This window comes from Sphaeramia orbicularis, chromosome 16, assembly GCF_902148855.1.
Source record: "Sphaeramia orbicularis chromosome 16, fSphaOr1.1, whole genome shotgun sequence".
Taxonomy (NCBI): Eukaryota; Metazoa; Chordata; class Actinopteri; order Kurtiformes; family Apogonidae; genus Sphaeramia; species Sphaeramia orbicularis.
The window spans coordinates 57,755,029-57,780,892 of NC_043972.1; the positions used below are offsets into that span (position 1 = coordinate 57,755,029).

General features: G+C 38.8%; 1 protein-coding gene across 1 annotated transcript in view; it reads right to left on the bottom strand.

The window, feature by feature from the left end:
- LOC115436267 (zinc finger protein 260-like) overlaps positions 1-25,864 on the bottom strand; it is a 43,322-nt gene that overhangs the window by 2,596 nt on the left and 14,862 nt on the right. Inside the window, exon 3 of the mRNA XM_030159069.1 lies at positions 19,234-20,953. Coding sequence (XP_030014929.1) covers positions 19,380-20,873 — 1,494 coding nt within the window. The 5' untranslated portion in view covers positions 20,874-20,953 and the 3' untranslated portion in view covers positions 19,234-19,379. The remainder of the gene's footprint in view (positions 1-19,233; positions 20,954-25,864) is intronic.

Consider the following 25,864-nt stretch of genomic DNA (forward strand, 5'->3'; position numbering starts at 1 on the left):
GTTTCATGACAAAACCTCAGAACTCGTTGCACCACTATGATCATACGAGGTCACATAAGGTCACCAACTCTAATGAATTGGATCTTCAGCTTGTTAAGACTTTTCTGACCAAATTTGAGATGAATATGTTCTTGTGTACACATCAAAACACCAAAACATTTACTGGTACTAACAGGTGGAACAAGGAGTCAGATTCAATATTGTCATGTCATTATGTTCAGGGTGTGACTCTGATCATACATGTGAAGCCATGATGAGGTAAATGTGGAAATAATATCACATTTTTTATTTATATGAATATTTATATAAATACCAAATATCTTACTATTTTCTCTTCAGATTTTCATTTTCACACATTTACAGTTTTTCTACCTGTCTTTTTCTCTGCAATTGCTTGTTGTTGCTGTTAACTGTGAAATTTCCCCACGGTGGGAGAAATAAAGTCTTATCTTATCTTATCTTATCTTAAGTTTGGTGCTGATTGGATAAAAAATTGTTGAGTTATAACAGTTTGGCTTTTCTTGCAGCTGCACCCTGAACTACAGAACCACAACAACAGAAAGGCACACAAGAAAAAAAACACACACACAAGAAAAAGAAAATCACACAAACAAGAAAAAGGTTCTTCTGGAAAAGGTAGGTACCTGCTGTGACCAGGATCTGGATGCTGATTGGATTGTCTTTGACAGGTGGGAAAACTGGAAGTTTATATTTATCCTCCTCAGACCCAGCTATGGGCTTTCTGTCCACATTTGTGGACAAGAGTTTAACAACTTTATACAAAAAGAAAAGAAAACTGTCCACCACAAAGGACATTCCATAAAAAATTTAAAAACTGCATCTGAAAAAAACTGTTTCATCATGATGTTTCCAATATAGGCACTTATTTAATAAAACATTTAAAAAGCTTCTACTTTGCTGACATTTCCTGGGTCTTAGGAGGTTAAAGCTGTGAATGACTTCCATCACTAATTTTTCTTCAAATTTATAAAACCTGAGTGATAACCTCCTTATCACTAATCCATAAGTCTTTCCATGCTAACGCACCTAAATCACTTCCGTGCATTGTGGGAAGTGCAGCTCCAGCCGTGCCTTTCCTGCCAGGCTGCTGCGGCCATAATGCAGCTGAACTTCCACTTCCCACAATGCATGACACAATTCTGAAAATGCCCCAGTTACCTCCCAGCTCTGTTTGGAAACCAATGGTTTGTTTTTGTTGGAGTACACTTGGAAATTTTTCACTTCTTTGTCTATTGTCAGAATAAAACACATTCAGCTTGGAGTTCATCTGTGCCGTTTACTACACAACGCAGATTTCATCTGTTACATATGTGTGTGCTGATGTCATATCAGTCGCCTCTATACATGCACCAAGTTTCAAGTAAATTGAAACAAAATTGATGTTTCATAGGCATTTGAAATTTTGCCCATTATAAGCAAACTAGTGCACTGACCTGTGGGAATCCACAGGTTCTAGAAGCAGTAGAGTTGATCAAATGGGGAGCTGAGCTAAGTTTACTGATGTAACACAGAAAATAGGAAAAAAATAATGGCCCTCATTTTGTTTTGTATTGAAATCAAAAGTAACGGAAAAGAATGCATTCATAATGATGTTAAATAATTGTTTGAAAGGGCTTTACAGTAATGTCACTGTGTGACTTCATCACATTCACATGATTTGACTAAGTTTACTGATGAAACACAGATTAGGAGGAACTGGAATGGACTCATTTAGGTTTGTATTGACATGGACGTGGACCAGAGACTTTTCCACAGGACTGAACATGGAGGAGGCGAACGTTAACGGACTGGGTCTGACCGGGGACCGGCAGAGTGGAACTGGGCCACAGTAAGAACCAGACCTGGTTCTCCTCAGATCCAGATCCAGATCCAGCCCCCCCTCCCTGCTGGATCTGGATTATTATTGATTATTGTGTCAGGTCATGGATATGGAAGACCAAGGCTGCCAAAATTAAATTAATAAATACATCATTTAAAAAGACCTTAAATGTGTCATTAACCCTTTCATGCATAGTGGTCACTCCAGTGGACAGTTATTCTCCAGCTGTTCTCTTGTATATTCATGGATTTTATTGTTTTAGTTCCACCTCAGCCGACACAGTGGATCATCCCATACACAGACATTCATATGATTACTGTAACTTTGCTGTTCTTGATAAATCTGATCTGCAGTAACATGCTTGAGTGTAAATCAATTAATTTTTATTGTTAATAGACTGTAATTAACCATTTTTCTCAAACAAAAAGTTTTTTTTTTTCATATTATCACCATAAAGTGAGTGATAACTAAAATCACAGTATGTTAAAATGTGACAAAACACCAGATTAGCAGCATTAAAAAAAATGTTCATACTTTTCACACAGTGTATCAGTAAATACATGTTTCTTTGCATCAAAAATTAAATGCATGATTTCCAGCTGAGTGGATATTTTTGCAACTCCATGAAAAATAGGTTAATAGAAAAATTTCAATCACATTGTTTTTTTCATGCCTAAAGAGGAATAAAAACACTCTGGAAAAATATCTTGATTAGGGTCAAAAAGCAGCATTCAAAATCTCTCTGATGGGACATTTTAGAGACAATTTGACCCACATTTTCACTTTTAAATTAATTTTTACTTTACTTAGACCACAAGGGATTATCCAAAAAAGGAGCTACTTTATATCGAAATAAATGTTGGAATGGCGATCAATTAAAATTTGCTCTCTGATGGGACATTACTGTGCTTTGACCCATTAAGGTTCTCATAATTCATGCATGAAAGGGTTAATGTAATACTTTAATACAGCAGCCCAATCTAATGTGACACAGCACACTGAGGTAAAGTTAGCAGCAGGTTGGATATTTGATGGACATTCAAAAGCCATCGCCTTAGGGACTATCAATAAATGACTGCGCTAAATGTTTTTCTTCAATAGTTTCTCAGTCATGTGACCCAGAGACTCCAAACCAGTCTCAAATTATTATAATAAACAGGACCTTTAGGAAACACCACTTAATATTTCTCTCCAGTCTATATTAACTTTTTTTATGAATAATATTCATAAAAAAATATTAACTGGTTTGGAGTCACTGGGTCACATGACTGAGAAACTATTGAAAAAATTGCTATTTTTCATAAAAGTATGAATAATATTAAAAAAAAATATGAATATAGACTGAAGAGAAATATTAAGTGGTGTTTCCTAAAGGTCCTCTTTATTCTAATAATTTGAGACTGGCTTGGAGTCTCTGGGTCACATGACTGAGAAGCTATTGAAGAAAAACGTTTAGAGCAGTCATTTATTGCTAGTCCCTAAGGTGAACTAACTTCACCTCAGTACACAGCACAGATCTATGGATTTATCTACAGGTCTTAGCTTTAGCCACCTTAGCTTCTGGAGCTGCTCCTGAACACATATGTGAACTGTTTGGTCTAAATGGGACTAACTGGAGCCAGAGCCATACAAAAAAAAATAAAAGTCTCCCGTGGCATTAGACTAATTCTACATTTGTATAATATAGAACAGAACAGGACAAATGTCCTCCCACCTCAAATGAAAGAGGAGGGAGAGAAAGGGTGAGCTTCACAACAGCACGAGACGGAGAGGAGTTCATAACACTGTTAAGTTTCATTTTCACCCCACCCCCCCACCCCAGTAGGTCAGAAACCGGCCGACGAACCCCCCCCCCCCCACACACACACACACACAACCACACCCACACACACACACACCCGACCGAACCGTGCGCCCCCTTCCCGTTATAACTATTCTAATTCGTACTTTAACCGAAGCCCCAGTTCCACCGTAAACTCTGTGTATGTGTTCAGGTGTCACTCTTAAACTTACCTGGATCTGCAGGTTCAAACATGGACACCTCTGTTCTGCAAATACACTCACTTTTCGCTGCTTGGAGCTTCTCTCCAGTTTGCTGCTGTTGCTGTTGTCGGGGAGTCAGTGCGCCTGCGCAGAGTGAGGTTTTTTTTTTTTTTTTTTTTTTTTTTTTTTTTAACTTTCTTTAACCCTTTCATGCACACTGGTCACTAGTGATGTTTCAGATGTGCTGAGGCTTCGAAGCGTGTGTCCAGTAATGGAGGGGGCGTTTCCGCGAAGCGCGTGTCGAGGTTTGCTTCATTTAGGGGAGGAGCCGCAAATGATGACGTCCGAAGCGTCGCTGCCCGGCTGTACCACGTGACTGCTTCACGCAGTGGTTCAGAGGTGGTTCTATGTGATTCAGGTTTGACAGCAGAATAAACCCCTCAGCTCTGTTCAACATGTGGGTTTGTGACTGAGAGATATGTGACTCACAACAGAGTTTGTGTGTATATTTATTTATTTATTTATTTATGTATTTATTTATATATAGTTTGGATACCAGAGTTTGGATAGCGTTTATATAGTTTGGAGATAGTTTAAAGGGTTTAGAGCACTAGGGCGTGTCAAATTTTGGTTGAAATCCTAAAATTTTGGAAATTGAAAGGGCCTCAGTGAAAACATAGTGTATTTTTGGGTGCTGAACACGAATATGGCATTTAAATTTGGATCAAATTACATCTAGCGACCGGGATTTTGATTTGAAAACTCAAAGAAATTATAATTTTTTATCAAAAACTGTCATGGTATAGCTATGTCTATGAGACCACCAGAATCAAAATCAAATGTTTAGAAGCAATTAGTTAGTGTATTTCAGGGCTATGAATAATAAAATTTATGTTTCAGACAATTTAAAGTATTTCTAGTGGAATGTAGAAGTGCAGAGAAATTGCAAAATAACCGTAAAAATCAAATATGATAGCTAGTGTGTGAGCGAGTGCGCTCTACACTGTAAAAATTGGAAGCTGAGATGACTCATCAAAAAGAGTGAGATGGTTCAAGAAGATCACAACTGCTTCCCCACTCCCACAGCTCAGCCAGGATGTCATCAGAGACCTCAGTACGGATCAGGCATATACCTACAGAATCACTTCTGCCATCAGTACAGGTGATCTGCCCACAGACCTTGCCCTCCTGGAGATCGGGCCTGTATGTCACAGTAGATGGCTCACTACAGCTCTCAGGTTTTGTAGGATATGGGTTTCAAAACATGGCCTGAAAGGTGAAACACTGAAAAACCTGAAGAAGATCGTTGAATTCATAGTCGGAGTCTACATTCCAAGTTGGTTTGAGATCAAGATCAACTGCAGCTGGGTAGAAGGTCCCAAACATCTACTAAAGCAGTTGCAACTTCTTAGGAGCCAGAAGAGAGAGGTGGTGGATATTGTAATGCCTACTGTCAGAAGATCAGCCTGGTACGCTCACAGTGAGGCCATACTCCAGACAATGCTCTGCAGTTCAATCCAGTCTGAGAGGAAGAAGGCTGTAAACAAAATTCTTGAGATCAGGGGCAAAGGGAATCAGCTTGGAGACAACAGTGCTAGACCTAGGAAGACACCTGTCATCAATCCAGCAGCTACCACTGTGTGGGAGCTCATCACCTGGGACTCTGACATCAGTGAGCCTCCTCTGACCTGCCAGATGACATCTGCTGAAGTCAAGAAGTTAGTAAACAAGCCTATGGAAGTACCGGCATGGCCCTCTCACACACAGTCTGTGGAAAGGTGTGTCAAGATGACCACAGAGGCTGCAGCTCATGTCTACTCCTATGACAGAAGGATGGCATACATCAGAGGGCAGGCACTGAGCAGGGAACTCATGTCACAGAACAGGAGCAAGGCTGACATGATGGCACTTGCGCAGTTCCACTAAGTTTATGATGTAGGTATGAAGGGTGGAGGGGATAGTCATGTTCTACAGTAGTTGATACTCTGTAATGGCATGCATATCTATTAAATGTGACAAAGGTTAGCTCGAAGACTTGTTGAGTTTTGTGAATTTGCTGGTTGTTTTGAAAGTTTGTGTTACTGTTGCCATTCTGTATAAGCTTTAGGTGTTAGTACATGATTCTAAAATTAATGAAGGTGTGCATGATTCTACTCATTATAAACAAGAATATCGTTTCCTTTCATTAGAATAAGTGTTTTCCAGTTAGGACTAAGTGTTGCTAAAAGCTTTGCACTGTTTCCTCTTATTTGACTAGGTATAAGGGATGAGTCTTTTTCAAGGGCTTTTGAACATATTTGTTGATATTTCCAGTTATAGTATGTTTTGTTTGATTACAGGGAAGGGCTGATAAGGTGCATTAGCACAATATTGTGTAGCATTTGGTTGGTTTTGAATTGCTAGTCATAAGTGAATATCATATTTACGTTGCAATCATTCAGGGTGTATAACGCTGTTATACATTGTTTGTTTTCCATGTAGATATTCCAGTGTTACATGTTTCATAGCTTTGTAGGAATGTTGAAATAACTTTGGAGCAAGAATATGGTTGACTGGAGGACCAACAGCATCATTATCATGTCTAATAACCCTCAAGTTGAATAGCCAAGTTACACTAAATCGCACCGAAAAATAGCAAAATTTCCCGATTTTCAAATCAAAATCCCGGTAGCTAGGAATGTTTTAATCTAAAAATGAATGCCATATTTGAATTCAGCATCCAAAAATACACTATATTTTCACTAAGGCCCTTTCAATTTCAAATTTTGAAAAAATTGACACACCCTATTAGAGCACATGTGTCAAACATGCGACCCGTGGACCAAAACTGGCCCTCCAAAGGTTCCAATCTGGCCTGCAGCATGATTTTAAGTAGTGCAAAAAATTACACTAAAGATATTAACAGTCAAGGGTGTTCAACTCATTTTAGACTGATGTGATCTAAAGTAAAATAATAGTCTAAAAACCCTTACAATAAAACATGAACAACCTGAAAATTAAGTACAATTTTAACAATATTCTGTCTGTTACTAAATGTTACATGATTTTGGATTTGTAGATCCCATTTGTAAGTTGTGTTAATAAGTTGACACGTAATATTGTAGACATTCTTATTTTAGTTACACTTTCCAAACTTCAACATTTCAACAGTATTATGTTTGTGTAACATTGTGTGTAATGCACATGTACAAGCGATAAGTTGAGGCATAATACTGTTAAAATTTAGCTTATTTTTCCTAAGAAATTACTATTTTTTTTTTTTCGGTTATTCACATCTTTTTTGTGAAAAGATAGTTTGTAAATCTCAAGATTTTCATAATTTAATGATTTTATTGCACTAAAATGAAGTGTATTTATTCTGTTCCAGAAATAGCCCATGTTTTGGTCATATTCCAATCAGATGTGTAAAAAATTCAAATTCCAACCTGATATCATTGATACTGATTTATTGGATCAATCCACTTCCTATCTGTTATAATGGGAACATTTTTCAAAGTCGCACCAAATCCAGAATCAGATCTGGATCCAAATAATTTCCATCCCTTGTGCTGACATCATCATACAGAAGCTGTATACCAAGTTTGAAGTCAATCAGAACTGGAGTTTGGGAGAAGAAGACGATTGAAATGTTTTCCCCATAAGAGCCCATGTTAAATTTTGCATAAGTTCCAGATCCAGAAGAAGATCCTGATCAGCATGTGGACATTATGTTTTGATCATCTCCCCATCAGGGCTGGACTGGAGACATTTACACTGGATATCATTTATATTTACTGAGTTATTGCATCCATCCACTTCCTATCTCTTATAATGGGGACATTTTTCAAAGTGGCACCAAATCCAGAATCAGATCCAGATCCAAATAATTTCACTAACTTTTGTTGACATCATCATAAAGAAGCTGTATACCAAGTTTGAAGTCAATCAGAATTGTAGTTTCAGAGAAGAAGACAATTGAAATTTTTGTAACGGACGACGACGACTGACGCTGGATGACGACAACAGTTTACGGCCTGTCGGCCGGTAAGCTAAAAACAAAGATGAACAACCCGAAATGTGCAATTTGAACAATATTCTGCCTGTTACTAAATGTTTTGTGCATTTGTGGATCCACTGTGATCTGTAGTTGTGTTAATGTTAACAGATGGAATATTGTAGAAATTGTTCAAATTTTAGTTCCAAACTCCAAAATTTTAACAATATTCTGCCTGTTACCAAATGTTTATGGAACATTGTGTGTAATGTACATGTATAAATAATAAGTCCAGGCATAATATTGTTAAAATTGTACTAATTTTTCTATGAAATTTCAGTTTTTTCAGGTTATTCACATCATTTTTGTAAAATGTAAATATTTTCATAATTTAATTGTTTTTTTGTTTTTTTTGTAATAAAAAAAAAGAAAAACTTGGATTTGTCATTATTTATAGGTTATTAAGTCATTATTTTACTCATCTGGCCCACTTGAGATCAAATCGGGCTAAATATGGAACTGAACTAAAATGAGTTTGACAGCCCTGTTATACAACCTCCACCATATGATACTACCAATTGGGGGAAATTTACACACACAGAATACATTCAAAATATTTTATTATACACATATGTGATAATTTATGTCGAGAAATTATGTGGTCATACATTTTTTGTTATTCATAGTCATTCCACAGAGCCATAACAGACCCAAAAATTCAATGCATCACACATTCTGTGGTTCAGATCCAGCTGCCTGTGATTCTACACATGGCCAGTAGGTGGTTTCATGTGCACACGAAGCCTCCAGAAATGAACCCTTCCTCGAACCAGTGGACTCTATGCACAGCCCCTCTACTTCCTGAACTTCAGGTGGCTCCTTTATTTCCTGTCTTTCATTATTGGACACACTGATTAATCCAGGTGTGTCTGCTACTTCTTGTTGTGACTACTGATTAATTAGGCACACCTGGATTAATCAGTGTGTCCAATAATGAAAGACTGGAAATAAAGGAGCCACCTGAAGTTCAGGAAGTAGAGGGGCTGTGCATAGAGTCCATTGGCTCAAGTGGTTTGATGCCTCATGAGGTTTCATCTCACCATCACTACTGGTCACAATAGTGGACAGCTATTCTACAGCTGTTTTCTTGGATATTCATGGCTTTTTTGTTTTTTCTTTTTTTTTTAATATTATCTCCATGAAGTGAGTAATAACTAGTATTAGAGTATGTTAAAATGTGAGAAAACATCAGATTAGCTACACGAAAAATGTTTTTATTTCATAGTTTTCACACAGTTTACCACTTTCTGATGATGTGTCTTAAATACATGTTTTTTTTGCTTCAAAAATTAAATGCATGGCATCCAGCTGAGTGGACATTTTTCTAACTCCATGAAAAATAGGTTCATAAAAAAATTCTACTGCGTTGTTTTTTTTGTGCCTAAAGAGGAATAAAAACACTCAGGAAAAAAAAAAAATCTTGACTAAGGTCCTCATAATTCATGCATGAAAGGGTTAAATATCAATTTACAAACATTGTCAAACAAATAACATATAACACAATACATACAATACATGAGAATACAAATACGAAATTAGAATATAATCATAAAGTCAGTATATATACAGGATATATTTTCAATAATTTATATACAAAAATAAATCAATATAAATAAGTAAATAAATAAATGCATAAATAATTTCTCATCTAAAATTTCCTTAAATGTCAGATGATACATTAAATATCTTATCAAAGCTATCAATAAATGTCCTATTTTTTATTATTAACAAGGGCTTATTATTTATAAAGTGAGTTAAATTCAATTAAAAAATGAGGAAAGTTGGTTTGGAGAATGAAAATTTTTGCTTGAATCAAATGTTTTCCCAATAAAATGAAAAAATGACCTAATACTGCAGACATTTGTTCTTATTTTCATAATAACATGAAACAGTATGACATGTTAACATGGGTGAAGATATAAGAACACAAGTTAGACCAAAACTGCTTTGTGATGTTACATTTAAAAAACAAATGGTTTAAAGTTTCATCAGCATGTTCATAAAAACCACAGGAGTTATCCACATCTTTGAATTTTGAAATGAAAGAGTTGACAAGATATATCTTGTGAAGAATTCTGAAATGAGTTTCTTTTACTTTGTTATGGATCCAGTATTTGTGAGGTAAAAGCCATGATTTTTCCCAGTTTTTGTCCTTGAAATGATGCTGCGTTCCAGGCCATTTTTAAGCCTGTAAGTCAAGAATTCAAACCATCGACTCACAACTTTGCAACATTCCAGGAAAGTCATGTCAAACTGCCTGAGCGCAAGGAATTGTGGGAGTTAGATGTAGACAAACAGCATGGTGGACCGTACGTTATGCTCATTTACAATCATTTCTATCGCCAAAGGGGTTTGTTTTTTGTTTATCTGAGGGAAACAGTAATTTATTTATGTTATTTGTATATTTGATTGATTGATTGATTGATTGATCGATCGATCGATTGATGGTTTTATTTCGAATATGAATGTCAAAACAGAAGAAAATAAATAAACAAAACACTTAATCATAAGACATATAATACATATTCGAAAAGGAGTGAGAGGAAGTACAACTTAAAGACTCCCACCCCTTCTCCTTATAGAATTAATAACAATAATAACCTTCCTAGTCTAAGCATATCTATACTATATACTATAATATGACGATACTTACTATTAAATAATTTGGTTTCTGGCTTTATATTATTATGAACAAATATAATATGATTTACATAAACACATAATACAATAACACATATATGTAAATACATATTCATACACAGATCTATACACACACGTATACATATACACTTACATATATATACACACACACACACACATATATACACACACCTATACATATATACTGTATACTACATACTTGTACATCTTTATAACACCCAGTGATCCCCAACCCCTCCCTCATCTCTGTACCTCTGAAACATTGTGTCTTTCTACGTCCTTTTAAATTCTTTCATCCTTGGACGTTGCTTAACTCTATATTAAATCTGTTCCACAGTCTCACCCCACTGACTGAAACACAAAAACCCTTCCTAGTGTAGCGTCATGACGGTGCAGTCAGTGAACAGAGAACAGACTAGAGCCATTAATTAAATCATCTCTCTCTCTGTGTCAAACCAAATTCCTGAACAGCCATGCTGATTGGTTCGTATCAGGTCAGTGCAGGGACATCCTCTGCAAGTGACATTTATGAAGACAGATGGTCCTAAGGAATGGACCTAACTTAATCTAAATGGACAAAGCTAAGCCTTTGTCATCTGTTCTTCATCACAGCCATCTTCCCTGTCGTGGTAATTTAAGAAACCCAGGAAACTGAGTGTTTACACTTAGCCAACCTTGTACTTCCACAGCTGTGTCTCATTAGGTTTAGGTAAACCTAAGGACAAACACTGAATAACAAAATCACTGTGTGTCATGTTAATAGTGTTACAGTAACGTGTTAATGTTGATTGTATTCAGCATGTCTCATGACTCAGCGATAAAGAAGATGTACCAGGCCATGACAACAGTATAGAAGTAAGTTTTCCACCACATTTCCTCCCTTTTGATTATTCAACCGAATCAATCATGCAAAAACATAAAATTTACATAAGAGTATTAATAAAACATTAAACCATAAGGATTACACATCGCTATCTTCGTACAACATCAAATCATCATCATCAAGACCATCTAAGTCATCAAAATCATAATCATCGAACACATCATGCTGTACCATACTAAAAGTACCAATCACATTGTTAATCATAGAACGTAGTATAGGAATAATGCAACAGGATAATACAAGGAGTAATACAAACACACCAAGAATCACAGCAGCAATTTTCACCAACAGCCTTCCGCCCCCCCAGACAGCAGCCAGCCCCAAAAATCCCAGCCTGTTGTACTGTATGCAGTGTTCTCCTCATGTAGGACTCGTCTAAGGTCATCTAGCTGATTGTGGACGTCTGACATGTTAGCAGTAACATCAGGTACATAGGTACAACACTGGTCACCGATAAGATGACAGACACCTCCCTTTTCGGCCAACAGGAGATCTAAGGCTGCCCTATTCTGTAATGCGACCGTGCGGAGAGCTTTCATCTCACTTGTAAGAGCATCAAACCCTTGTTCAACAGACGCAGCGAGATTCTCTAATTCCACAGAAAGTTCTTCTATGTACCAGGCTAAACGAGCAGGGCCGTACATGGGAATAATACTGATTGCAAATTTATGGCCACCTGAAATCTGACCCCGTTTTACACAATCAGAAGGGGTTAGAGCTACGGTGGCATTATATGTGGTAGTAACATTAGTTTTAGCATCATAATGTGTCAGTGGGGATGGTGGACCTAGTAATGCAGTGAGGTTGTACAGGACTATAAATGGAGAAGGGGAGAGTGTCCCTGTTGTTGGAAAAGTACATTTATCAGTCCTGTTTTCACAATTTGAATATTACACCCAGATGTGTGTCCCAGATTATAACGTGTGTGTTCTGTGACTGGGGAATGGAAGCACAACTGTGGAATGAAAAAAGGATTAGAGAGATTTCTGAGCCGAAAAACAACATTTTTCTGTACCATAGTAGTATTAGTGTCTCTAGAGATATTTCTTGGGTTTCTGAAGGTCATGTTGGGTCTCCACCCCAGCCAGGGGTACGTCCATGTGACAGACGGCCAATCTCCCACTGTCCACTTTATCATTGTCAACAGTGTGTGATTGATCGGGAGAGGATAAGGAGCAAACAGAGTATCTTCGTGTGAGCTGTGTGGCATAAAACTGCACACATAGCACACAGATTAGTGACACGTCGTGTCAGGTCACGTGTCACTCGCCACCACGTGTTATCACTATACTCGTGGTGATCAATGATGTGGAGGTCACGTCCGTGACGTCTCCGAGGTTCTTCTGTCCCTTGCTGTCCTCCGACAGACCAGGGCGCAACAGGAGTGTGATGCGTTGGTGAAGGATCAGATACCTGACAGAACGTGCCCACGTACCACATGTACAGGCACATGAAGGTGATGCAGATGGCAGCTGACCTTTTGAGCACCTCCATTGTCGTCGAATCAGTGTATGTGTGGGGCAGGGGGTCTTCAGTCACTCGCCAGCGACCAGGCAAAGGATAAGTGTATATGAGACGTCACTGGGGTCGTTACCACCGCTAGGTTTCAACCAGTGAGTCTTGTGAGTGTGGGTGCGTGATGCAGGGTGTCCAGCTCCGGTGTCCAGTCTACGTTGTCGATCGATGATCCGGCCCGTCCTCAGCAGCAGTCGGCACTTCTCCCAGAAACCGCTTACAGTGGGTCACGTGAATCCACGTAGCACGTTCAGCAACCTTGACCGCTGTGTGCGTCGTCAGGAGCACCTGGAAAGGCCCTCGCCACCTGCGCTGTTTCCAGTGCTTTCGTCTGAAGTCCCGGATCCAATCCCCCGGCTGTAACGGGTGAAGCGGCTGGAGACAGTTCCATGAAGTCATAAGATGGTCAACTGGGAGGTTTGGTTGGTCATGACCTGCTGAGCAACAAGGGACAGACTTTGCCGTGTTATGGGCGGCACAGATAAGACATTTCTTGCAAAATTTCTCTGCAACCACTGTAAACCCCTTTGTAAACCAGTGTTGTGCAATAGCATCTAACATTCCTCCCTTAGACAAATAATCTACGCCATGTGTCAGCTTTGTAAACCAAGGGAAGAAATGTTTGGGCAGACAAGGTCGTCCATCAGCTGCCCCAGGTGAAACTAAAGACACAAGCCTGTGAAGAACGACAACAAAGGAGAAGGTCATCAACATACTGTGAAGGAGCAACACCTGGTGGGAGGTCAAGGTGGGACAGCGAGTCGACCAACATAGAATTGTAAATGGTTGGGGCCTCGCAATACCCCTGTGGCATGTGTGTCCATGTGTACATTTTGTTTTTGAACTGAAACGCGAACCAATACTGGCTATCTGCATGCACGGGAACAGATGTGGACACGTTTGAGAGGTCAATGACAGAGAAGTGAGATGCAGTAGGCGGGATTTGAGATAAAATCGTGTGTGGATTTGGGACCGTGGGTACGCGTGGAACCACGGCTTTGTTCACCACCTGTAGGTCTTGAATAAACCTCCATGTGTCTGGGTCAGGAGGGGCTTTTTTCACAGGAAAAATAGGGGTCCTGACCGGTGGATCTGGACAGGGGACTATAATTCCCACATTCAAATAAGCTTCAAACACGGACTGTTTCTGACATGGCCTGTAATCAGATCGTGGGGTGATGATGACCGGTGGGCAGTTCTGGACGAGACCCACATCATGTGGACCAGTAGCCCAGACATCGGGTGGGATATCAGCCAGTTCAGGTGGCACGGAGACGGGTGAGAGGCCTGTGGGAGATGTAGACATACAGGTGAGCGCTTCATCATTTAACAACTGTACAGTTTTCTGACAGTCAAACACTGATCTCATGCTCTGTCTGTATACCCCCAGTCGGGGAGAGAACATGATGGCAGGGTCAGAGGTGGGACACAAATCTGACACCTGGAAGGCCTTTTTCACAAACGGGCCCACGTCTTTCCAATCTGCATGGCATGGTTTGGAAAGAGCAACATGTGTGGTGCAGCACCAAGCCTGTAAAAAGAACGGTGGTTATCAGTCAGTGACACAGACAAAGCACAGAAATGTGAATCCCAAAACATGTAACCTGTTGTGAGCTTATCAAGAGCTGTGTGGAAAAATTTTTCCTCATATGTGGGGTCAGGGCCTCCAGGACTGAAATGAGAAGCACACTATAAATCATTTGGGGGTGAGACATAAGCGCCAGGCTGAAGTCTGCTGTCACTTAGCTCGACCCATTTTTCTGTAATTTGGGGGGAACAGACTTTCCACTGGTATACAGAATCTGGTGAGCCAGCAGCATACCTAACCATTGTGTGTGCGTACACACAATGTGAGTGGAAATCCGTGTCCGTGACTGTGTTTCATTGAGTTATAGTTAACCCCTCTGGACCCGATTCAAGGTTTATCCCCAATTTGCACATCAGATCCCGGCCGCATAAATTAATGGGACAGATGTGTGAGAGTAAGAAACTATGTTGGAAAGAACATTCCTGTGAAACACATGTCAACGGAACAGTAAAGCACTGTCTGTCCTGTTTACCACCAGCCGACACAGAAATAATAGTTTTTCCGCTCAACATTGGTGTAGGTGTTAAGTCTGCATGTCTGATCACAGAGTATGTAGCTGCACTATCTACTGAAACGGTAACTTAAAACTGTTTATAGTAAGATCAACCACAGGGAGTTTCTGATAGGAGTCAGTACACAGCTGAGCGTGTGTGTGTGCTGGCATGTGCAAAGCAGGGGGCCGGGGGGGCTTGAGCCCCTGCCGCTTTGATCCTCTGCCTACAAGTGTCCTTTTTACTGTTTTTTTTTTTTTTTTTTTTTGCGCAAAAAACTGCATGACTAAAATATTCGTGACTAAAATTTTGATCAATGATAATAAATGTTAAGAGTGGTTTAATTTGGCTGTCACTGGACCTGGTCATGGTGCCCTTTCATCTCTGTCAGGCCACGCCCCTTCCTCCTGTGCAACCTTACTTGCAACACACACACACACACACACACACACGCGCACATGTCATGCGGTCTGGAGAATGAATGAGGAGGAGGGAAGAGCCGCGATTCCAGGTACATGAGAGTCCACCCGCTATCTGCCCAAAACATTCACTTGTCTCTTTTGGTCCTGGTCCTATTCTTCAACAACTATAGTTTTGGGGCCAAAAACCGATGGTAAGTGAGTAAATAATTCAATATCATCGTCACGTCATGGAATGAGCTCCCAGACTAGCACACTCTAACAGCTGGGTGCCCACCTGAGTCTGAGTCCTGCTGAAGCACTCACACAGATCTGCTTCTGTTTTATTTCCATAAACTGTTGAGTTTTAGCCGCAAAATTGTAACACATGGTAATAGTCCTCACTTGCTGAAACAGTCACTTTTTCTTCAGTTTTCTCTGTTTTTGCATAATACCTTTAAGTTTACTCTGAGCTTTAATGAACATCTACATGATCAGTAAATTAAATATAGGGTAAAGGAAGTGATTTACACTGAAAATTGCAAAACACAGAGGTTTTTATTATAATAAATGGTGATAAATCACATGAGAAACGTTAAAAAGAGAGAAAAAAATCATTTAGAAGCTGCCATAAAAGTACCACTGGGTCTTAATGGGTTAAAATGTGCTGAAGTAATTAAATTCTGCTAAACCGATATAAAATTGCATAAAAAGAAAACACATCCAAGTCTTCTTCTCATCCAATTCCTAAATCCGGCCCTTTTGGTGTACAAGAGTCATAAAACTTATGGAAAATCCCCCGACTCTTTCATCAGTGCCAACACTTTGACATTTCTGGTTTTGTTTCAGAAACTGCTGGATCTATTATCGTAATATCCGTGTTTGCCTCAAACATCTTGAGTGAATCTTATTTGAAATAACCACAAACCTCCACAAATATTCCCATCAACCTGCTCAATATTAAATGATACAGCTAGAAATACTACAATATAAACTTTATTATTATCATGTAATGTTAAATGGTTTGGCTTGGGTTAACACTTCCTCTACATGGTTATTTCTTAACTGTGGAAAACCTAAATATCATCATAAATATGTCCTAGAATGAAAAGAAACTAAATATTCAATGTTTCACTGTAAAAGTAGGTGTAAAACCAGATGTAAAATGAAGGTATTTCTAGTTATTAACATTCATTGTCATGCTTTTATACATAATTTAACATCTGTTTTGAAGAATTTGTCTTGGACTTACACTGCAAAAATCCAAATCTTACCAAGTGTATTATTCTTATTTACTAGTCAAAATATCTCATCACACTTAAAATAAGACATAATCACCTACAGAGGAACTTGTAAGGGAGATAAAAGAACTTATTTTTAGACAATAGATCTAGAAAATCTCATTTCAAGAAATCGTACCGAGATAATTTTCACTTGTTCCATTGGCAGATTTTTTTGGTGAATTGAGCAAAAAAAGTCTTGAATTAACACACATCATTCTTGTGTACACTACAAAAGGGTTAACACATTCTGTGATTTAACATGCTTAAGGTTCTCACACACGTCTGTATCACTGCAAACTTAACCACATCACCATATGCCTGCCCTGACAGCCTAACTGAGATTCAACCTAAGCACTGTTATTAAGGGGAGGGGGTAAAACAAACAAACCAAACAAAAAAGGAAAGAAAACTAGTCCACCCCAGGGGCAGTTCCCAGATCTTTTCTGCCCGTTACCAGCTCACCTGCCAGGCGGACTAGACAAAGAAAAAAACCAAACCAACTAATAACACAAAAACAATGGCAAGACAAACAGCTGACAGAACCCCCATGCCTCTGTAAAAAGCACAAATACAAATCTTAAACACTTTATTAAATCCATTAAAATACACAACCGTTTGCAGATTCTATTACAAAGTTTAAAATACCAGGTTTGTCCAAATGGTTCCCTTCCAGTATTTGCCACCTCAGCAGGGAAACAAGTCTGAAACAAAAACAGTTCATGTCACACACTTCCGAACAACAGACACATTTAAAAACAGGGCCTCAGCTGACCAGTGTTCCTTCGGTTCCCTGCACACCAGCATGGACTGAGGTGTGCACTCGCCTCACTCCTCCGGTCGGAACCACCAGCCACACACCTGTTCCCTCCTGCAGACAAATTTATACCCTCCTCCCTAATCCCTGCACCCCCCCTTCTTTACTTAGCGCCCCCTGCCACAATTGTCGCTTGTCGTCCTTAACTCAAATTTACCAAAGGATCAGAAGGAGAGGCAGTCGAACCCACAAAGGATGACACTGTTTTATTATTTCAGGGATAATGTCTTTAATTTTGTTCACACTTATTGTTTACACTTTGTTGTTGTTGTTTACATTGTTCTGATGTGGATTTGAGTCAAGGAGCTGAGCTCCTGTTTGTAAAGTAGTTCAGGTGTACAAACACCAGGTAGGGTAGTTCAAACACTGTGCCAATGTCACTGATAATATTTTCACCAATGACACTGATAACAAGAAAAGCACTCAGAGAGTGCAGGCCTCCGCCAAGGCAGATCAGTGGGCCCCTGTGCCCCCCTCCCCCCCCCGATCGCCACCAAAATTTAATCATTTCTTCCTTATGCCAGTATCAACATATCCTGAAAATTTCATGAAAATCTGTCTTTAACTTTTTGAGTTATCTTGCTAACAAACAAACAAACAAATACGCACGCACACACACAAAGCAAAACGATCACAATACCTCCTGGCGGAGGTAATAATACAATAAGCCAACTATTAATTAATAACATTCGTGACCATTTGCCAGTGTTCACAGTCTATGACATCACATGCAGAAATACAGTGACTTGCAAAAGTATTCATACCCCTTGAACTTTTCCACATTTTGTCACGTTATGACCACAAACAAATAGATTTTATTGGAATTTTATGTGAAAGACCAACACAAAGTGGCATAAAATTGTGAAGGAGAAAGAAAATGATACATGATTTTAATATTATTTTACAAATAAAAAACTGAAAAGTGTGGTGTGCAAAAGTATTCAGCCCCGTTTTCTCTGAGCAAAACTCAGTTTTTCAGTTTTTTATTTGTAAAACAATATTAACCCTTTCATGCATAGTGGTCACTACAGTGGACAGCTATTCTACAGCTGTTCTCTTGTATATTCATGGATTTTGTTGTTCTTTTCGTTGTGTTTTTTTTTTACACATATCTTTATTAAAGTTTTAAGACACGACATATCTTTTCTGACATGAATTGATAACATTATGTAGATCTCTCCTGATCATAAACCCCCAGAATTACAAGCCTTCCCCATAGTTTTCACACAATTTATCAGTAAATACATGTTTGTGTGCATCAAAAATTAAACATGTGCTGTCCAGCTGAGTGGACATTTTTGCAACTTCATGAAAAATAGGTTCACAAGAATTTTTTTTTTCATTATTATTGTTTTAAATGTATTTTTTTTAATTTTTCTTCAATTATTTTTATTTTATTTATTTATTTTTTTTTACTTTTCAGAAGAAAATTTTCAGTCACATTGTTTTTTTCATGCCTAAAGAGGAATAAAAGGTTATGCAACAGTTATTTTAGTTAATTAGTAAATATATTTCAAGTTGGATTCTTTATATTCTTGCACTTTTCTTAAATATTTCAAAGTAATAATAATAATAATATGGCAGTGATAATAATAATAGGCAAATTATAATAATAGCAATATTGTTTATGATAGTTATAATAATAATGATGATTGATGATGATAAACATACTACTAATAATAATCAAATACAATATATACCCTTATTCTTCAAAATAAAGAAGTACTATCCCCAATGAAACCACGTCCTTGTTGACCTCCACTAGTTGGACTTTACACGTTGCGGCAGGTTAAGGTTCTGTAACGTCACTGTTGTGTGAAGGTGGTACATTAGAACACACTTCTTTACTCTGAGGACAACAAAACACAGCTTTCAGTCTGGTGTTTGTCTTCACATCTGGACTCTATGGAGCCAGATCTGGAGGTTTTTAAGTTTGATGTTCTTGTCAAAAGAAGTTGGTGCTGCTGGTTCAGACACTGCGTTTCTTCTTGTCATCTGATGCTGAGGTACTTTTTCATCCAGATGTTGATGATTCACATCTGTCCTGATGATAGGAGAAAGCAGAGTATGGCAAGAATCTTTTTTCACATCTGTAACGCTCAAACTGTTTCGGTGTTTTTCCGCCTTGTGGATGCATAGGTGTGTTTTAAGGTTACACATTTGAGTGAAAGTCTCCCCACACTCGTTACACTCATATGGTCTTTCACTTTTGTGGATGCGTAGGTGTGTCTTGAGGTGACTCATTCTGATGAAAGTCTTCCCACACTGGTCACACTCATATGGTCTTTCACCGTTGTGGATGCGTAGGTGTCTCTTGAGGTTACTCATCTGGGTGAAAGTCTTCCCACACTTATCACACTCATATGGTCTTCCACCATTGTGGATGCGTAGGTGTATCTTAAGACTGTGTATCCGGATGAAAGCCCTCCCACACCGTTCACACTCATATGGTCTTTCTCCACTGTGGATGTGTAGGTGTGTTTTAAGGTTACGCATTAGGGTGAAAGTCTTCCCACACTGGCCACAGTGATATGGTCTTTCTCCAGAGTGGATGGCTCTATGTCTTCGAAGGCCATGTATTGTGATGTAAGCCTTGTCACACTGGTCACAGCCATATGGTCTTTCATCTTTGTGGATTTGAAGGTGCATCTTAAGGCTGTGTATGCGGATGAAAGTCTTACCACACTGTTCACAATCATATGGTCTGTCTCCGCTGTGGATGAGTAGGTGTGTTTTAAGGTTAGACATTTGGGTGAAAGTCTTCCCACACTGGTCACAGTCATATGGTCTTTTTCCGCTGTGGATGCGTAGGTGTCTCTCAAGGTGATTCAATCTGGTGAAAGTCTTCCCACACTGGTTACACTCATATGGTCTTTCTCCACTGTGGATGCGTAGGTGCCTCTGGAGGTGATTCAGTCTGGTGAAAGTCTTCAAACACTGGTCACAGCTAAATGGTCTATCTCCTCTGTGGGTGCGTAGGTGTGTTTTAAAGGTACTTATAAGAGTGAAAGTCTTCCCACACTGGTCACAGCCATATGGTCTTTCTCCACTATGATTGCGTAGGTGTATCTTAAGGTGATGCATGTAGGTGAAAGATTTCCCACACTGGTCACAGACATATGGTCTTTCTCCACTATGAATGCGTAGGTGTTTTCTAAGGGTGCTCTCTTGGATGAAAGTCTTCCCACACTGGTCACACTCATAAGGTCTTTCCCCAGTGTGTATCTGTTGGTGGGTTTTTAAGGTAGCTGGTGTGGTGAAAGTCTTCCCACACAGGTCACACTCATATGGTCTTTCTCCAGTGTGAATTCGTTGGTGGGTTTTTAAGGAATTTTCTGCAGTGAAAGTCTTTCCACACTGGTCACAGGTGGGTTTTTCATCCATGTTTGCTGGAATCAGGTGATCTTCGTCTTTGTCCAGATACAGCTTTCAGGTTTCACTTAAAATCCACCTTAGGCTTCTTTCTATAACAAAACACATAAAATAGAAGAGGTGGTCACTGAAATGCAATGGAATGGAACAGAACAAACACATCTCTTTCGAACCAGATTAAGCAGATAGACTAAATTAATTAGTTACGTGATCAACAGGACATTTTCAAGACAACCAATATTTGATGGTTTCTCCCTCAGAGATTTGTTTCATTCATGAGACCAGAAAATAACAAATAACAGAAATACTGATGTCCAGAAAAAATGTCCAGTTGTCTCCAGTGACAGCAGATCCTTTCAATACTTACAGAATCACAAAGGACCGCACATAACTGGAACTAAATTAGACCAATTAAATGTATTATTAGAGCCTGCACTGCGAATCGGCTGCAAAGGCCCTATTGTATCTGAAATGGTTTTAATTAATATTTTATAGGTTTGCAGGAAGTTTTGAGGGCCTGAAAATGGGACAACTTAATCGTCTTATTCTGCATAGATTCAGCAATGTACAACTGAGTTTTAACAATTTCTTATTTTATAAATAATACACCAAGGAGCCAGAACTAAACATTACATTCTAACTCCATCTACCAATAGTCTACATCACAGGTGTCAAACATGTGGCCTGAGAGCCAAATCTGGCCCACCAAAGGGTCCAGTCTGGCCCCTGGGATGAATCTGTGAAATGCAAAAATTACACTGAAGATATTAATCATTTTAGTTCAGGTTCCACATACAGACCAATTTAATCTGCAGTGGGTTGGATCAGTAAAATACTATCATAATAACCTATAAATACTCAAAACTCCGAATTTTTCCCTTTCTAAATGTAAAAATTTTCATGTCATTTTACTGTATTTACACTAAAACAAACTAACTTTTCACAAAAATGCGAATAACCACAACAAATACGAACATTTTGAAACGTCTGAGGTGTAATTTTAACAATATTCTGCCTGTTATTAAATGTTTTGTGCATTTGCTGATCCACTGGGATCTGTACATTGTAAAGAACATATGTAAATGATAAACAGGCATAATATTATTAAAAATGCACTTAGTTTTCTTAAGAAATTTCCGTTTGTTCTTTTTATTCAAATTGTTTTGAAGGATAGTTGGTAAATGTAAACATTTTCATTGCATAATTTGACTTTTTTTGCTCTAAAACCTAGAGGAAAGTTTGGAGTTGACATTATTTATATGTTATTATGTTATTATTTCACTGGTCCGGACCACTGCAGATCAAATTTGGCTAAATGTGGCCCCTGAACTAAAATGAGTTTGACAACCCTGGTCTACATCATCTCATATCACATCGTCTCAACAATAAAAGTAGAAACACAACAATAGCATAACTGATACTAATTCTGCGATAACTGCAAAATAACACAATACAAAATACCAGTTCAAAGAACCAAAACAACTGACTCAAACAGCAACACATACATGATGTTAAACGGACAAGCAATATTTGATAAAACCTCACACACAAAAACAGATTACTCAGTAAGGAGCGAGAACAAATAAGGCTCGGCAATGTAGAAAAAAATTATATCAAAATAATTTTTTTCATACAGGCAAGGCAGGTTTATTTATATGGCACATTTCATGTACAAGACAATTCAAAGTGCTTTACATAAAACATTAAAGGCATTACAGCATGGAAGCAACAAAAAGTATAGGTATGAGAAAAACAAACAAAACAAAACAAAACAAAATCAGATCAGTAGATAAACAGACATGTTACGCCCCAGCCTAGGGGTTTACCAGGGTGAACATAATGTGCTCACTTTTTGTCCCCTCCCAGCTCCCAAGCACACAAGTTAGTCAAAAACTAAAGTTCACAATATTTATTTTTTTACAACTAAAGAAGGGTTAGGGGAGGGCGCGGCTAAAACAACAAACAAAATATCCTCTTCCTCTATCCTCATTATCACGCTCCACCAATCAGCAGCTTCACCTACAAAAAACAAGACAGAGACAAAACGGGCACAGCACACCTACAGGACGGGGGAGAACACACACATAAACAGAAAACATATATACATATACACATAAACAGCCAAATTATGACCCAGGGGTACGTTTCTGGGTTAAATAGTGAACGAAGCCGTTTGTACACCCTTAGTCAAAAACTAAAGTTCACAACATTTATTTTTTTACAACTAAAGAAGGGTTAGGGGAGGGCGCGGCAAAAACAACAAACAAAATATCCTCTTCACAGTTCAAACTAAATTACCTAATCCAAAATAAATGCAAGAAATAAAATACAGCAAACTAACCTAAACTCCCTATAAAAAACCAGGAGAAAACAATGAAACAACAGAGCCGTCCTCGCCTACTAGAAAAAGGGTTGAATTACAGAAACTCTGTTTACAACTATTTACAAAATTGTGAATGAACACACAAAGGCACGAAGACTGATGACCACACACAGGAAACACAGTAGGGAGCTGGCAGGAGGCAAAGAGAGAGAGAGAGAGAGAGAGAGAGAGAGAGAGAGAGAGCTGTTGGGTCCAGGGCCATTTTTAAAGGGGCCGGATTATCACGCTCCACCAATCAGCAGCTTCACCTACAAAAAACAAGACAGAGACAAAACGGGCACAGCACACCTACAGGACGGGGGAGAACACACACATAAACAGAAAACATATATACATATACACATAAACAGCCAAATTATGACCCAGGGGTACGTTTCTGGGTTAAATAGTGAACGAAGCCGTTTGTACACCCTTAGTCAAAAACTAAAGTTCACAATATTTATTTTTTTACAACTAAAGAAGGGTTAGGAGAGGGCGTGGCAAAAACAACAAACAAAATATCCTCTTCACAGTTCAAACTAAATTACCTAATCCAAAATAAATGCAAGAAATAAAATACAGCAAACTAACCTAAACTCCCTATAAAAAACCAGGAGAAAACAATGAAACAACAGAGCCGTCCTCGCCTACTAGAAAAAGGGTTGAATTACAGAAACTCTGTTTACAACTATTTACAAAATTGTGAATGAACACACAAAGGCACGAAGACTGATGACCACACACAGGAAACACAGTAGGGAGCTGGCAGGAGGCAAAGAGAGAGAGAGAGAGAGAGAGAGAGAGAGCTGTTGGGTCCAGGGCCATTTTTAAAGGGGCCGGATTATTACGCTCCACCAATCAGCAGCTTCACCTACAAAAAACAAGACAGACACAAAACGGGCACAGCACACCTACAGGACGGGGGAGAACACACACATTAACAGAAAACATATACATATAGGGCTGTGCAATTAATCGAAATTAAATTACGATTTCGATTATTACACGCAACGATTACAAAACTTATGTAATCGAGAAAAAACGATTATTAATTTTGAGCTGTTTTAATTCACACGTACGCAAGCTACCATGAGCTGCTCTGCCCCGCCCCCCTCTAAGCTACTGCTGCCTGCTAGCCGGCAGGTCCACCCCAAGAGGAAAGTTGGACCTAGCGGTCTGGAAAAATGGCAGGAGAATCACAGCAGAAGTGCTTGGTAAACAAAAAAGGCAAGTCAAATTCAAATGTATGGAATCACTTTGGGTTTGATGAAGAAGACGAAGAGCAAAAACACATCACGTGCAAAAAGTGTTTCGTAGTTGTGTCCGCACCGACCGGTAACACAACAAACCTTTTTAACCATCTAAAGTTTAACCACCGCGACCTTTATCATAATCTTATGAAAAACTAAAACACATAAAAACAACTCCATCTACAACTTCGTCTGCAATGCAATCTTCAGTCTCCGAATCTCTTTACGCTGCAACTCCCGTATTAACCTAACTGAAACCTCACGGCACGCCACTGAATTTACCATGTTTCATACAACATTGAACATACTTGAATTTATAATTTGCACTTTACGTGAGGTTTTTTTTTTTTTTTTGCTACAGTTCTATGGCAAGTCTAGAGCAGTTTAATTCCAGTGCACTATTTGTTTACAAAAGGAAGCATACTCGAATTTACAGTACACTTATTTGCATTCAAAGATTTTTTTGTTTCGTACAAAAGTGAACATACTTTGTTTTAGTGTTTAAAAGCTTTATTTATATTTAAAGAGTATATCTTACATTGTTTTGCAAGAAAAAAATAAACAACTTTAAGGTTAACAAATAATCGTTTTTAATAATCGTGGTTTCAATTATTGCTAAAATAATTGTGATTTTTTTTTCTATAATCGAGCAGCTCTATAAACATATACACATAAACACCCAAATTATGACCCAGGGGTACGTTTCTGGGTTAAATAGTGAACGAAGCCGTTTGTACACCCTTGAACGTAAATAGTGAGCGAACGATGGGTCGGCGAACGCAGAGGCTTAACGAACCCAAAATCTGTTTCTGCGCTCATTGCATTCGCTAAGCCATCATTCGCTCACTATTTGCGTTGAAGGGTGCGCTAACCAGGTGCGTTCACTATTTAACCCAGAACAACTCCTCTTCTCCCGCTGTTTCCAGTCATCTGACAGCATTATGGTTAGAATGAAGAAGTATTATGGGATATCTGTGAGCCCGGATCTGTGACCTCCTCCCTTACCCTCACCTGTCTGGATGGACCTCCTCACCCTCATCTGACTATAGATGGACCCCCTCAGCTGTCTGCACCTCCCCCCCACACACACACACACACACACACTGAACTGAACTGAATTATTTACACATATGTATTGTGCGTCTGGCTGGATGTCTAAGGATGAGCCCAGTTATTCTGCACTGGTGACTATGAACACAACTCTAAACGGTCACTGTTGGTCTTAACCACGCCGAACAACAGCCCAAACAGACTGTATAGAAAAACTGAACGCTGTTCCATTCCTCTCATCCATGCACTCATATCTCATTACGTACGCGCACACACACACCCGCTGGTGTATGTGTCACCAGTTCACTGGCTCTGGCCCCATACGGCTCTCATTCATTCAT